Raw genomic sequence first — 15,927 nt, 5'->3', positions numbered from 1 at the left:
CCTCTCAGACATGTGGAGAGACTGATTGCCTTCTAGTTGCCAGCCTTATAAAGGGAATGCTATATTTTTCCGAACTATGTTCTGAAGAAGCAATGGCCTTTCAATAAACAAGTTGGTTTACACTTCAGTGTTTAAAGAAAAAATATTACTGAAACCAGGGATTTAACTCTGTGCCTGTGCAAGGGTAACTTTGTACCTTTCTATGCAGTATTGATTACTTCTCCAATACGCAGTATAATCTCACCTCAGAGAATGAGGGCATCTCTGTTGAGCATCAGCATTCTTCAAAAGCAAGAACTTTCTGAGTAACTCAATTAACAATGTTTATTTTCAAATCTGATGAACTTTTGTCTGACTTGACACAGCCAGTAAGACAGGCCAAGCATAAAGCAATGCTTCCCCAGAGTTCTCTCTGACTTTCCACGTTCTCTGGACTCAAGGAAACTTTCTGCATCAGCAGCATCTTCTAACAACGCACAATAGCTTAGCTTAACTTACACCTTGCATTGAGAAACAAAACTTACTTTGTTTTTACTGCCCCTGCCAGCATTTAGTTTCATTTGGTACTAACTAGACCTCACACAGGGAAACAAAACAGTTGATCTTTATCTTCACAGATTTCAGAATCATCTCTTCTCTGGGCTGGAAAAAGACTTACAGACTATTTACTTACATGCTGCATTTTCCATACATCTGATCATCCTTATTACTAGTCTATTAACTTCTACTACTATTTTCTTTTTGAGAAGGGGTGGATGAGTACTAAAAATGCACAGATTTCACCATGCTGCTAAAGCTCTTAAAGCAACAGCATGTTGGTGCTCTGTTTCACTAACCATTCCCTTCCCTGTAATTCCTAATATCTGACTTGCCTGTAAAGCATAGAAGGGGAAAGAAACCATCCTACTTTTCGTACAAAATAAGGACCTTTCTGCTCTCTACTTCAGCAAGACTGTAGGATAGCTTTGTGGGAACATTTGTTCCCACACTGCATGATTTTGCATTTAAGACTATGGAATGTTATTCATTATTTTAAGACCTAGTTACCCACTCTGGTAATCTCCTCTTAAAAGAGTTTTGCAGTCTGCTTTGAATAGCAGCAAACTTTGTAACCTTACTACTCAACATTCATAATGACTAGAAAAGAAGGTGAACAACACAGGTATTGGTGAAAATGTCAGGGACACCTCTTTCCAGCCTGAAAACAGACATTTATTACTATACTGTACTCTAGCGTTTAATTTATTTAAAACTGACAAAACCCACTCAATGCTACAAATGTATTTCTTAACCAAAGGCTGCTTAGTTTCCTTAACAGTCTTGTAAGAGGTCTTATCAATTACCACCTGGAAATCAGAGAAGACTATATCACATCTCCCTTATCTACGTGTTTGTAAACTCCTTCAAGGAGTTCTAAAAAAACCTTTACTTTACAAAAGCCACGACGTCTATCCCTCAGTACAATTCTTCTCCATAAATTCCCTAACTCTGTTTGTTCTTTCAGTTTTAACTAATTCAAGCACTAACATATCAGATTTGGTGGTGGTTTCCCTGATCTTTCCTAGAATCCTTTTTAAAACTTAGGGTCACATTATCTACCTCCAAGCATTTGGATGCCAAGATAGTTTAAGCAAGCAACTATATAAACCCCTCAGTACTTCAGCAACTTCATCTTTATGTTCCTCGGTCAATTTCCAGGTCAGTATCTCATAGTTACTTAATGCTAATTTTTCTTGTCTTGTTTTATAGCAACTGCTATTAATGCTAGAATCACAGACAAGTTGTTTGATGAATCCCCTGAAAAGATGGGTCACGGAGTAGAAGTCATCCTGAGCTCTTCCACACTGAACATGGATGGAAAAGAATCACCTTATTTTCCTTCTTTCTGCAATAAACTTCTTTTTACCTACTTTGTTCTGTTTTCACATTTCCTTTGCCCAAATTTACAGGCCTTCTGAATCTCCCTCACTGGCAAGTACTTTCCCTTGCTTTTAATAATTTCCCATGACTGTTTAGCCAGGTCTGCATACTTTTACCTCTTCAAGCCTGTCCTGGTTTCAGCTGGGATAGAGTTAACTGTCTTCCTAGTAGCTGGTACAGTGCTATGTTTTGAGTTCAGCATGCGAAGAATGTTGATAACACTGATGTTTTCAGTTGTTGCTCAGTATTGTTTAGACTATAGTCAAGGATTTTTCAGCTTCTCATGGCCAGCCAGGGCACAAGAAGTTGGCAAAGGACACAACCAAGGCACCTGACCCAAACTGGCCAACGGTGTATTCCATACCATGTGACGTCCCATCTAGTTTAGGAACTGGGAAGGGGGGGGGGGGGGGCAGGGAATCGCTGCTCGGGGACTGGCGGGGTGTCGGTCGGCGGGTGGTGAGCTATTGCCCTGTGCATCATTTGTACATTCCAATACTTTTATTACTAATGTTGTCATTGTATTAGTGTTATCATTATCATTATAATTTCTTCTTTTCTGCTCTATTAAATCGTTCTTATCTCAACGCAGAAGTTTTACCTTTTTTTTTTCCCGAGTTCCTCCCCCATCCCACTGGATGGGGGAAGTGAGTGAGCGGCTGCGTGGTACTTAGTTGCTGGCTGGAGTTAAACCACGACAAAGCCTTTACTGAGAAGTTTTTCATTGCATTTGTCCCTGTCAGAAAAAAGTCCACTTTGGCTGCTCCTTCATTTATAACCATCAGATAATGGCTCTATTCAGATTAGATATGCATCACTAGATCATAATAACTGCCCTCATTCCCAGGTAGTGTGGATGAAGATTTACAGTCAGTGAAGTTTCTTAGGATGCAGTTGTACTATACAACATTTCTGTATTTTACATTAACTTGAATAGAACGTTATCTTTTAAGTCTAAATATGAAGTCTACCAGACTAAAAATTTGTGACACCTACCCTTGTGGTTTCAGGCAATTATCTGCTGTTTGGTGGAGTTGGTCAACCACCAGCTGAAGAAGCACATCAGAACAACCAAACCTTCTAAATATCAATCAGACAGCTTTCAGGTTCTGATTAGCGACCTATCTTCTCTTTTCCTGAGACTAAGCAGCACAAAGTGCTTTTCAGCTGTCATAAACCAAGGGAAGCAGGGGACATCAGCACAAGCTGTGAGACTGCAAAAAGCAAAGGACTATGATTGCTGCTAACTCAGATCTACCACGCAAAGGCCACATTGGCTGCACTACATAAAGTGGTGTACCCCCGCAGTTACTCTTTCAATTAGCTCGCAGTTAGTTACCTTGATTGCAGGACAGGACAGAGTCCCTGTGTTTGTGAATTTTCATCTGTGCCTCTGCCAAATAATGCCATGCTGCTGGACACTGGCTAGTCTTCTGCAAACCTAATAAAGAAGAGTTTAGAAAAGGCACTAAAAAAAGTTGCTTATGGCTGCAAAGACACTGTACCTGGCAGATGCTTTATTGCCATATAATGCCATCAAAAACATATTATCAATCAGATAATAAGACTTGCAGTTAATTTTTTTCTTTGAGTCTTATTTTAAACTGTTTTAGACATACAGGCCTCCACACAGTAAGGCAAAGACTAAGGAGCACGTAAGCTTCTGTTAGGCTTAGTTTTGCATATATTACATATAAAAAAAAGAAAAAGGGAAAAAAGTAAGGAAATATAAAACACTGGCTTAAGGTGCACCTCTGTTTCAAAAAGAAAAAAGTCCTCCACTTTGATCAGACATTAACATCAGCAGCCTGTAGAACACTTTTCAGTTTTTCTTAGAAACCAGAAAAGGCCTATAGAACTTCAAGACAGAAAAACAACGATGGCAAGAGTGTTTCACTGAATCTTCTTCATAAACTTGCTTTAATTAAAGATTTAGTAATAAAACTGAATTTGTTCTTCTGAGAGAGATACATATATGTATACTACTACTAAACAATGCCTTGAAGCTTCAATGCCTAAAATGCAAACACTTGGCTTACTGCGAAAGACATTATTTCTAAGCTTTAGACATTCACACACTATACCAAGAGCCTTGCCCTTTGCATTCTCCCCTTCATGAGTGGAGTATTACATATAAAAGTAAAAATAAAAAAATAAAATTATTTGGGAGATATATTCTTTTGTCAAAAACGGGTTGTATGTTCTGTCTAAACATCCAATACCATTTAAGCCAGAAGAACTTGCTTTCCATGGAAGACTTTTTCCTCTTAAGCACCTGAAATTTTTATTTCAGATTTTAAGCAAGACATGTTATATCACTGTGTGTGAGCTATGGTACTATACTGTAGAATATTCTGAAATCCAGTTTCAGAAACAATCTTATTCTAAACCTGGGTGAAAGGACGCAGCATACGTCAGCATAGCCTGACTGACTCCTGATTGCTTAGATCCCAAATGGTTATTTACCCAGCTTTCTCAGCAAGCTGGTTTGAATTTTCCATGGCCAGCACAGTGACAGTGGAGAGTCTTATTCTCCCACTAGTATACTCATGAATCATTTTCAAAGAGTTTTGCCATTTCAATACAAGCAAGACAATTTACATATCAGTAAGCCAACTCGTCAGAAAATCTGGTGACTGAAAAAAACCCCCAAACCTCTGATATTTCTCTTCAGATACCCAATACAAGTGTTTACCCAATATAAGTATTAAAGAGGTCTTAAAATGATTTAACTTTAAAGGGAAGTCATCTTTGTTCAGGTACAGAAATGCAATGACTAGATTAGAGGAGCTGCATTATATTTTACTTTATAAACACATTCCTTCATTAATTGCTATTGCTGTATTTACTGCTTCATCTAGGTATTTCCCCAGTAACAATCGGATTAAAAAAAGTTTGAAGTTGATCACACTAAAATACTACAGAGCTGATTGTAATAGCAATGAAAGACTTCAGAGATGATATACTTAAAATGTTTATTATTTCAGTGACCAATTGAGAAAGTGTTGAGTATTCTTTTTAAATCTAGCTGGTCTTAGAACTGGCAAAGTACTACACAATTGTAAGATTCCAAAAATATCCAGCATAAACTAGCTGGTGTTCAAGCTACAGAGTGCTTATACTTCCTTTCACACATTTACCTTCAGTAAGACTCTTAATAGCTGCCTTGTATTTCTTTTCTTGAAGGCATTTTATACCAAAACCAATGATGCCTGGACCACTACTTGCATCCATCTCCAAAAGCTTAGAAAAATAATGCAGGGCTTCTTCCGACAAAGTACCTGGTTTCAGAAAAAGAAATATTTTACAGAGTTTTAGATTTAAAAAAATGCAACAGTATATCTTATTTACATAAATATGACCCCTATCCTTTGAGCTCAAAGTAATGAATTTATTAACTAAACTTTTTTCAAAAGGTACTACATACTTATCACTCTCCACCCCCAAAACCAAACCCAAAAAACAAGCAGTAATCTAAATACCCAGTACCACCAAACAAAATAAACTGTCAGTCTGAAATCTGAATTTTTAACCACTTGTGTTAAAATTACTACAGGTATACTGCCTTTATTAACAAAAACTAATTCCTTCATATGCTTTTTATGTAAGCCTAGCTGAATGCCACATGTCAAAATCTGCCACAAATAAAATAATTTCCTTCCAGAGGAGGCCTTGTGTACCTACAAATTTGCTGTGATGAGCTTGCTGAAACAGTCTTGCTGTGAAACCATGTAACTTAATGTCTTGGCTTAATTTCAACTGATGCTACTCACTTTTTATGCTTGTGTTTAGCTGTGAGAGTAGACTTGGCAGTCCTTGCTGAAAGCAACTGTTGTGACTTGCAGCAACAGACTTTGAACTATTATTTTCTTTAAAAAATTATGGACTCATTTGACATAAAGGTTGCCTTTGATTTGTATTTGGTAAAGGTGGCTAATAATGCATCTGAGTTATAAGCCCACAAGTTTGGGGCATGAAGGACCATAATATGGTTGGAATGACTCAGATATAAACAAACAGCCTTACTAAAAACCTAAGCATCATCCTTCCCACCTGAAGATGGCTGTGGGATGGTGAGATGTTGTCAGAGCATTGGTATATAAGAACTGTGCCACCCAGATGCTCCTCCTCCTTTGGAAATTAGTTTCTGCATGTTTCTCTGAACTGTAAAGCATTCTTATGTGGAAATGAGAGTCTGGGCCTCATTTGTCTTCATCCTCTCTCACCAAAGTGAAAAATCCTCTCATTTTATGTTGCTGTGTTATTCCATGAAGCTTACCTTCAAAACTGGAAAAGGCATTCTTCTACCTAAGCTGCAAGTTATTTCTCTTTATATAAACCAGAGGGGTTTTTTCCCTAATTTTCTTTCGTTGTTTTACAAAGAAATAAAAACAACTTCTGATGCCTTAAACAATAAAATGAAAGACCCAAATTTAGTAGTTATCTCTGAAAACCCTGAGAAAGTGTCCAACACTACTGCAGTGTTGTTTAGTGAACTACTGAAAATAGCAATTGTATACTTTCAGATCCCTGCACTATTGAACACACCATGGTATTTTTTTTCCCTCAGATTCTCCTTTTCTACTTAGAACAAATATCTAAGCAGATCTGTCTTTTCCCTATTCACCAGGCATTCTTTTGAAGACAGTTCCACAAATGTTTGTTCTTTTTGCCAAGAGAGGTGTTCTGTGTCAGGAACAATCTAAGTGTAGCCTGTCCTCAGCCTTAGAGCACTGGTTAACATTCTCCATTCCCTCTTCTAAGCTTAAGAAGCTAACCTTCATTTACCTGGAGAAGCTGCTTTCAAGTTTTGTAAGGCATTCTTTCTTTGCAACTGTGTACATTGCCAGAGTTGGACCTAAGTTGCAGAAGTTTTTTGCCAATTTACAGTCACCACTGAATTACGGAGCTAGGAAATAGCAGATCATAGGACCAAACACTTTTCATTTTCAGACAGGCAGAAATATAACATAGAATGAAACAGTGCACTTGTATTGGGTCATGAAGGGTAAAAACTTGTAAAAAGATTGTCACAAAACTAGGTGTAAAAGAAATAATTTAAGCCCCAAAAATGTCTAAATCCATCCTACTCACCTGACTGAACAAAATGCAAGCAAAGTACTTCTAACGGATAACTCTCAGTAGGATACAAAACCATCATATCTTTACAGACCTTTTCCAACCTAGCTGTTTCATGAGGAAACTTGAAAGGAAAAAGATAAATAGTTATTTGCGTGAATTATCAGATGTCGACTATTACATCTACTCACTGATAAAGATAGATTAACATAAGCTTACTTTTGACAAGCAGTGAATAAAGTCCTTGTAAAGGTTTTGGTGGTCTTCACCAGGAACAGTGTCAGCAGAGTTCACCGCATGTTCAAATGCAGTCAAAAGCTGAAATGAGAAATAATTAGGAGTGCAACAAACAATGACTTTAGGAAAATGTTATCTTCATAGGATAGACTATTTCGGTTGGAAGGTACCTACAACAATCATTTAATCCACCTGCCTGACCACGTCAGGGCTCACCAAAAGTTAAAGCATGTTATTAAAGGCATCGTCCAAAGGCCTCTTAAACACTGACAGGCATGGGGCATCAACCACCTCTCCAGGAAGACTGTTCCAGTGTTGGGCTACCCTCTTGGTAAAGAAATGCTTCCCAGTGTCCAGCCTGAACCTCCCCTTTCTGGATGCAGCTTTAAACCATTCCCAGAGGTCCTGTTGCTGGATCCCAGGGAGAAAAGATCAGCACCTTCCTCTCCGCTTCCCCTCCTCAGGAAACTGTAGACAGCAATGAGGATGCCCCTCAGCCTCCTTCTCTCCAAATTAGACAAACCCAGAGTGCTCAGCTGCTCCTCACAGGACATGCCTTCCAGCCATTTCATAGTTAAGTGGATAGTTACATGTTATTAACTGGATCCTACTCATTAAGTTTACACCAGTACTGTGAACAGAGAAAGTCACAAAGCAAGGCCCTTACTGTGAAGTAGTACTCAGATAGGATACAAAGCACATTAACTGTCTAGTACAAGATGAAGCAGTAATATACAGTTTCATAATGTAAGGTGGGTATAAGGAAGGCAGAATTTGTAAGAACATAGATTCTTCTTCATACCTGTCCTGATTTTGGCTGGGGTAGTTAATTTTCTTCCTAGTAGCTAGTATAGTGCTGCATTTTGGATTCAGTATGAGAAGAATGTTGATAATACACTGACGTTTTCAGTTGTTGCTAAGTAGTGTTTGTACTAAGTAAAAGGTCTTTTCAGCTTCTCATGGCCAGCCAGCAAGAAGGCTGGAGGGGCACAAGCTGGGAGGGGACACAGCCAGGGCAGCTGACTCAAACTGGCTAAAGGGGTATTCCATATTGTGTGACTTCAGTATATAAGCTGTGGGGAGTTGGCTCAGAGGGCAGATTGCTGCTGGGGAACTGACGGGATCAGTCGGCGAATGGTGAGTGATTTCATAGTGCATCACTTGTTTTGTATATTCCCATTCTTGTATTATTATTGTTGTTTTATTTTCTTCTTTTCTGTCCTATTAAACTGTCTTTATCTCGACTGGGAGTTTTACTTTTTTTTCTTAATTCTCTCCCCCATTCCACTGAATAGAACGTTGCCTTCAATGCCACATGCTTCCAGGTTCAGGTGCTTTACTCAAAACTACAGTAAAGTGAACTGCAGATTTGCATGTGAAACTCATTCTTGGTATTCATGCAACTTTTCTTCTTTTTTAAACTTCCTGTCCCCAGAAAAGAAAGCAGTGCTGCCCACAGCACCTCTTTTCTCTAATAGGTCCTAAGTTAAAGCATTTGCCTTCTCAAAAAGTAGAGATCTAGATTGAATTTTCCACTGTGTGAAATTATTTCAGCTTTTATTTTCTCCCTTTCTGGAGCACTGCTACCAACCAGATTGGTGCAGAGAAATTTACACCCTTCTTGTTGAAGTAGGTTCATGTTACAAGAGAGATTAATCAGGTAAAATTAAATTTGGGCATAGAGAACACAGAATCAGTATAATCCATGATCATTCTGTGTGCTCCAATTACCTTTGACATTCTCCTAAGAAGCAAGAGCTTAAAACCTACAGAAGAAAATTTGAACCAAAACACTGATGTCTAGGATAAGCACTCGGTATGAAGAAACAGAAAAACAGTGCAAAGCTACCTTTTCTACCTCAGAGAAAAGCAGAGGGAGTTTCTTGTTTTGAACAATGGTATTGGGTTTGTGTGATACGGTTCTGGTAGCAGGAGGGTGACACGGGTGGCTTCTGTGAGAAGCTGCTAGAAGCTTCCGCTGCCTGACAGAGCCAGAACGAGCCAGCTCCAAGGCGGACCCATTGCTGGCCAAGGCCAGGCCCATCAGCGACACAGGTAGTGCCTCTGGTATAACAGATTTAAGAAGGGGAAAACGTGAGCAGCACCACTGGCAGCCAGAGAGAGGAGTGAAAATATGTAAGAGAAACAACTCTGCAGACACCAAGATCAGTGAAGGAAGGGGAGGAGGTGCTCCAGGCGCTGGAGCAGAGGTTCCCCTGCAGCCTGTGGGGAAGACCATGGTGAGGCAGGCTGCCCTCATGCAGCCCAGGGAGGTCCACGGTGGAGCAGATCTCCACCTGGAGAGAGGAGCCCACACTAGAGCAGGTTTGCTGGCAGGACTTGTCACCCTGTGCAAGGGACCCACACTGGAGCAGTCTGTGAAGAACTGCCACCCGTGGGAAGGACCCACATTGGAGAAGTTTGTGAAGGACTGTTGCCTGTGGAAGGGACCCCACGCTGGAGCAGGGGAAGAGTGTGAGGAGTCCTCCCCCTGAGGTGGAAGGCGTAGCAGAAACAAGGTGTGATGAACTGATCTCAACCCCCATACCCCAGCCCGCAGCACTGCAGGGGGGCGGGGGGGAGGTAGAGAAAATTGGGAGTGGACTTAAGCCTGGGAAGAAGGGAGGGGTGGGGGAAAGGGGTTTTAAGATTTGGTTTTATTATTTATTACCCTACTCTGATTTTGATTGGTAACAAATCAAATTAATTTTCCTGAGCTGAGTTTGTTTTGCCTGTGATGGTAACTGGTGTGTGATCTCCCTGCCCTTACCTCGACCCATGAGCCTTTTGTTTTATTTTCTCTCCCCTGCCCAGCTGAGGAGGGGAGTGATAGAGTGGCTTTGGTGGGCACCTGGTGGCCAGCCAAGGTCAACCCACCACACTGTCAAAGCTTATGAGTGATGCTTCTCATAACATGCAGAGGTAGAACAATGCATCACTGTGCTACCGTGCAAACTTGGACTCCTGTAGAGCTTAAGAGGCAGTTAATGAAGGAGTTCCAGGTGCCTTGGATTTAGGTGCCTTATCTTGGACTGCTGCACCCTCACTGTTTTTGTCAGAAGGTAAAATCGCCCATCCTTTCCTGAGAAGTTTAGTACCATTGAACATTAATGAGACAAATAGTTGCAAGATTTGCAAGGGTTTTAAGGTTTCATTTGAAGTTTAGCTGCATTGTATGTATGTATTTAGATGAGTTGGAGTGAGAAGCATTACCAACTGTTCAGTCTTATACGTATTCTGTGTACTGTCTTTCAGTAACTGGATCATCTTCTTCCAAAGCTGATGAAGCTCTGCCTTTTCTGCACCTTCCTCCTGCTTCATTTGTATGAGTTTCTGCCATGTTTTAGCCACCTGGAACAAATCACAGAATCACAGAATAGTTTGCCTTAGAAGGGACCTTACAGATCATCTAGTTCCAACCCCCCTGCCATAGGCAGTGACACCTTCCACTAAACCAGGTTGCTCAAAGCCCCATCCATGCCATGTTGGATCTACAGCACTATGAACAGAAAGAGAAGAACAGCAGCAGTCCATGATGAAATTCCAGTGTGGAAAAATCAACAGAACTGAAAAAGAGAAAATAGGACCCTGAAGCCTAACTTGCGGTTTGCCATTGCACACAGAGCAAGTCTGCCTTTGCCTTCATGCGCTAAACAATTAGCATTGAATTTAGTTTCAGAAACTGGTATACAAAGAGGCTAATTAATAGTCTTCAGCCTGATGCTAAGTGATATGTAAAATTTTTCATTTTCCATTGCTGGAGGAAAGGGGAGAAGATGACATGGAGTAAGACCATGCATCACCTTGTAAGAAAGCAACCTCTTTAAAGAGTAAAGGAAGAGTGAACTGCGTAACTGCAGAAACAGGTATGTAACATTACTACACTGACTATAGGCAACGTGGCTGTTGAACCATACAGGCATCTAACAGCTCCACCTCGTGGTAAACTGACAAGAGCCACAACTATTTCTGCAATGGTCACGCTGACACAGACTTTGGGAGTGCTGGGTGGGCTGAAGTTTGGGTTGCCCTGAAGCACCTATGCTCCTCTTATCGTTGTGCGTGGAATGCAGTGCATAAGCCGCAGGCAGTCAAGTTCAGGTTGTGCACAAATTCCGCCTTACCCTCTGGCATGACGTACCAGGGACAGACTAAGAAGGGATCACCACACCAGATACCTAGAACTGGCCAAGCTAGGCAAAGGACACCTGGCTCACACTTACTGCACATAAATATGCATTTGGGATCATGTTTGACTTCCAGAAATAACACAGAAGAATGGTGTTCCATCCTTTCAGCCTATATACTAACATTGTCAATTTAATGGATTGTGTCCAAGTCTTACACAGTGGAAAAGAAAGGAATATAGTTAAAATCAGTTCTTCCTGGTTGTAGTACACAAGGAGATCTTAAGTGGTCTGTGACCCCAAAAACTGGGGATTCCTTGACGAAAAGCAGTTAGTTCTGATGAAATGGGAATTTCTTTCTAGCAGAGAGAAAGTAAAGTACTCAACCTACCTCGAAATATTTCTTTTGTTGATGATATAGTTCCACAAGTTTGTTACATACATCACACCATTTCTGCTTGTCACCACTAGAAAGGAGGAAGAAAATCCCACACAAACATGACAAGTTTTCCATAAAATAGTATAATGTTTTTCAAATTCTGACAATTGTTAGTAGGTTCAGTTGCCAAACAAATATTTAGAATAAATACTACAGATAGCCCTGAAAGTTTTACTCATTGCTGTTGTAAATGAGTAAAAAAAAAAAATCGCTTTAAGGGATTGTACTTTTCCTTTTGAACAATTTTCAAATTAAGGAAACAAATTGAACACTCCAGTCAGCTACAGTGACAGCTGATAGTTAGACTTCTTTAGAACTGTACCTATATGAATCAGATGACATATATTCTGTGATTTTAAAGCAGAGAAAAATAAGCCTACTTATTAATGCAGACAATGAACTGTCAGAGCTAAATGCTTCGAGGCAGTGAGTTTAGTCAGAGGACATTGGATAACGTAGAATTCTCTGAACTACTAACCTCAAGTACAATTATTCCAAGAGTTTTTGCCCTATCAAAAGGGACAGGATCAAGAAACTTTATACAGGTACAGAAAACCTTAGTCACAAGTGCTGACCCACTGAAATGGCAAAGCTTTAAAAATAAAAGCTTGCCCTGTATATGAGCAATGGCATTCAGAGAACTAGAAATCTTGGACTGAATTATGGTATTCAATATCCTTTACCTTTCACAGAGTTCCAACAGCTTTTGGTAAACCTCTGCTAAGTCTTCTTTGACATCTGTTTTGTTGGATTTCTCATATAAATTTGCTAATCCCTTTAAAAAAAAAAAAGATAAAAAATAAGTAAGATTTTATGTCAACAGTTGTGTGTTAGAACACTGTAAGTTCAGCCTACAAAAATTATTCCATTGCCTTCAGTGGGGTCAAGTGTTAATGTAGTAATCTCTGAGCAGAATCTACATTGATTCTTCTGTACACACTTCTGAATCCACTTATTTTAAATTAAAAGCTTTCCTCACTTCCTTAACTAATACCAACAACTACTTGAAACTTGTATATATTACATAAGCTTGTCTGCATAACAGACAATACACAAAGCACACTAAGTCACATGATAAAAGATCTATGCCCAAGTATCATACCATCTTGTATAGTAACAGATAGCCAGAATGATTGCAAAACTGAGGAAATTTCAATATACCTTGAAATCAGGTACCAATAGTTATATTTTTTTAAGGGTATTTATATTGAAAATACTAAAAACCTTACTACCTTAGAAAAATATAAATTGTTAGTATCAGAGACAGACAATACACAACCTTACGCTTCACAAGTCTCCAAATAACATAATGGTATGTAGTAAAAATATGCTGTTAAGGGTTGTCATGCTCACACCATCCAACACACAGCTATTTTAAATGTATACTATTGTTTTTAAGTAACAACAAAATAATTCAGTAACAATCCACTTGATGCTGGAAGCCTGAAAAATAAGCTATGAGATAAAATATTTTCTTTCTTATGACAGAAGCTTTGTCAAATGTTTCTTGAGCTACCAGCATGGAAATTCCTAAGCATGGACAAATTTACTCTGCTTGAATTCGCATTCTCCCTTGCATGCTTCACTGCTATCTAGTCTACACATGAAATACACACTTAAATATACTGAAACTAAAATTCACCCTGCTAGACATAGGCAGCTACCCATGGCTTTGCTTTGAACACACAAATACGAACTTCAGCTACTCCAAAGCTTCAGTAGAACTAATGTCCTCAAGAAAACATGATTCAAGTCTCAGCTGTGCTTTGTTCCCGTATTTAACTCCATACTGACACTTTTCAGGGAAAGAAAAAGCGAGTCTGGACTTTCACGTACCTGCCATGCCAGTAACTGGTTTGGTTCAAGTTCAATAGCCTTCTTGTATGCTCCTTTGGCCTGATCACGCTGATCTAACTCAGCAGCTGCCAGGCCAATAAACACCCAAGCATTGTAATTATTTTTTTCTTGCTTCAAGACTGCCTAGAAATACACAATTTTAAGAGAAACTGATGAATGAAATGCATCTTATGGATCCACGTATTGAGTTTTATCATTAGTTTGGTAAATTATTCTACATGGAAATATTAGAAGATAAGTAATTTTTAGGAAAAGGCTAAGATCAGTAACTTCAGCTTTTTATGCCAGAGAATGCTTCATATCTGAAGTGTTCTGCCAGTAACCATATCTGTAGCTCAGCAATTAAAGCACTCCTGTCAAGGCCTAGATTAGAAATGGATTTTTTATCTCTATCGTTCTAGACTTAATATTCTTATCGCCACATATAAGCAAATGCAAAAGGAAGGGGAATAGAAGTTTATGTGTGGGTAACTAACATGAATGATCAATGAAGTTAAATCCGGAAATCAATCTTAGCTATTACATCAGTAAGGTACTCCACCCTCTGCATTACTATACAGCTGTAGCGGCAGGGGAACGGAAAACAAAATGTGCAAAAGATATTAACTTCCAAGTAAAAAATGAATTACCTTGCAATGTTTTAAAGCCTCCTTATATTCTTTATTTCGTATTGCATCTCTAGCACTCTTCAATGCTGCCTTCACCTCCTTATTTGACATTGTGGCTACTAAGTAAAAATGACATATAATCAGTCATTATAAAAAGATATGGTAAACACAAAACATTGTTTATATCCTACTGTAATTGTACAGAGAGTATTTTAAACACAGAAATATAGTGCAATATGCCAAAATCCATACATCACTAAAAACTGCTGAAAACAAGCAAGATGGTTAAAATTAGTGAGTTACGCTTAGCTCCACTGCAGGATTAAGTCAATATTCCAAACAGTTAAATGACACAAAGTAGCTATCCCAGAAGAGAATTTCTGTTAAGCTTTAAGATAAATTTAAATAGGAGAGGTGGGATACAACAGTCACCCTAGTTAGACTCTTGGGAAGACACCCTGCATATAGTTTCTTTTAAAAAGAGGGATTACTAAGCAGTGAACTGTGCTTAAGAGGCATATTGCACTGGACATGTGCTCAAGGGGTTCCTAAGGATCAGAGTTTTCTTGTGTGCTACCTATGGCAGCACCACGGCCACCCTGTCGCTTATGTTCACGTGTGGTCCACAATGCCCCTCTCCCTTCGCATGCACTTACAGAGGACTCTGCTTCTGACTATAGCTGACAGAGAAAAAGAATAAGCATTTAAGGACACATCAAAGATGCATTCACGCTTTTGAAGTCTGACATAATCATGCACTATTTTGATGCATACGGTAAATGTTTTGCCTCAAACGAACTTTAGAAAACGCCATAGTCAAAACTGCCTAAATGAGATGAGGCTGAGAAACAACACTGCTGGTGCAGGCACTGAAAGAGACTGAAAAAGGGACAAGCTGCAGAACAAAAAAAACTTTTAGCAGCTGAAGAGCAAGAAATAAGGAGCAGATGAAGGGCCTAGAGAGAAACTTATAATGAACGGACAAAGAAAGAGGGCGGATTTCAAAGATTCCCTCAGAGCCTAAAAAAATATAAAGAACTCTGTCAAACGTGCATTACTTAACAGCTGCTGGAGATAAGTTTGGTTCCTAAGAGGGCACAGACGCCTCGATCACCAAACACACAGCCCCTCGCCGGCAGTTCTGAGCCTGAGCTCCATTTTCACCTACGGAAAAAAAAAAAAGGAGACACCACGTCAGCGCAAAACCGGGCACCTCGGAGAGAGGTGGGCTCCACAGCCCTGTCCCGGAAAGATGGGCCACCAGGCCGGGCCCGCCGGCGAGGCCCGGTACCCGCGGGCCGCGTGGGGAAGCGGACCGGCGCCGGCAGCCCCTCCGAGCAGGGGGTAGACCGGCCTGCCGACCGTCGCGGCGGAGAGAAGACAGAACGGACCGAACCGGGCCACCGCCGTTCCTCCCTCTCCCGCCGCTTCACCTTCACCTACCACCGCCTCAGCAGCCATGGAGACGGACCCTCGCGCGCATGCGCACTCCGGCCTCACGCCGCCACGCCCCCGCGTCTAGCCGCCATTTTTCCTCGGGCACGGAGGGAGATGTAGTTCTTGCCTCCCGCCGCCCCGGGGCATGCTGGGAGTCGTAGTCCGCCCCCCCCCCTCCTCCCCGGGGCACGCTGGGAGCTGTAGTCCGTGGCGCTGAGGTGGA

General features: G+C 40.4%; 1 protein-coding gene across 7 annotated transcripts in view; it reads right to left on the bottom strand.

Moving 5' to 3' along the window:
• The window catches only part of SKIC3 (SKI3 subunit of superkiller complex), a 53,421-nt gene extending 37,633 nt beyond the window's left edge, over positions 1–15,788 (bottom strand). For 2 of the 7 annotated variants that reach the window (XM_049795217.1, XM_049795223.1), the window contains exons 1-11: positions 15,711–15,788; positions 15,326–15,431; positions 14,289–14,386; positions 13,639–13,782; positions 12,486–12,577; positions 11,755–11,830; positions 10,450–10,587; positions 7,219–7,317; positions 7,015–7,123; positions 5,061–5,201; positions 3,260–3,361 (exon numbers count right to left, since the gene is read on the bottom strand). In XM_049795217.1, the coding sequence (XP_049651174.1) occupies positions 3,260–3,361; positions 5,061–5,201; positions 7,015–7,123; positions 7,219–7,317; positions 10,450–10,587; positions 11,755–11,830; positions 12,486–12,577; positions 13,639–13,782; positions 14,289–14,378 (991 nt within the window). In that variant the 5' untranslated portion in view covers positions 14,379–14,386; positions 15,326–15,431; positions 15,711–15,788. The other 5 variants (XM_049795218.1, XM_049795220.1, XM_049795219.1 and 2 more) reach the window with 5 other exon arrangements.
• Positions 15,789–15,927: the final 139 nt, after the last annotated feature.

This window comes from Accipiter gentilis, chromosome Z (genome assembly GCF_929443795.1).
Source record: "Accipiter gentilis chromosome Z, bAccGen1.1, whole genome shotgun sequence".
Lineage (NCBI taxonomy): Eukaryota > Metazoa > Chordata > Aves > Accipitriformes > Accipitridae > Astur > Astur gentilis.
Note: the sequence above shows the minus strand (reverse complement) of the source record. Positions and strands in the feature narration are given on the sequence as shown.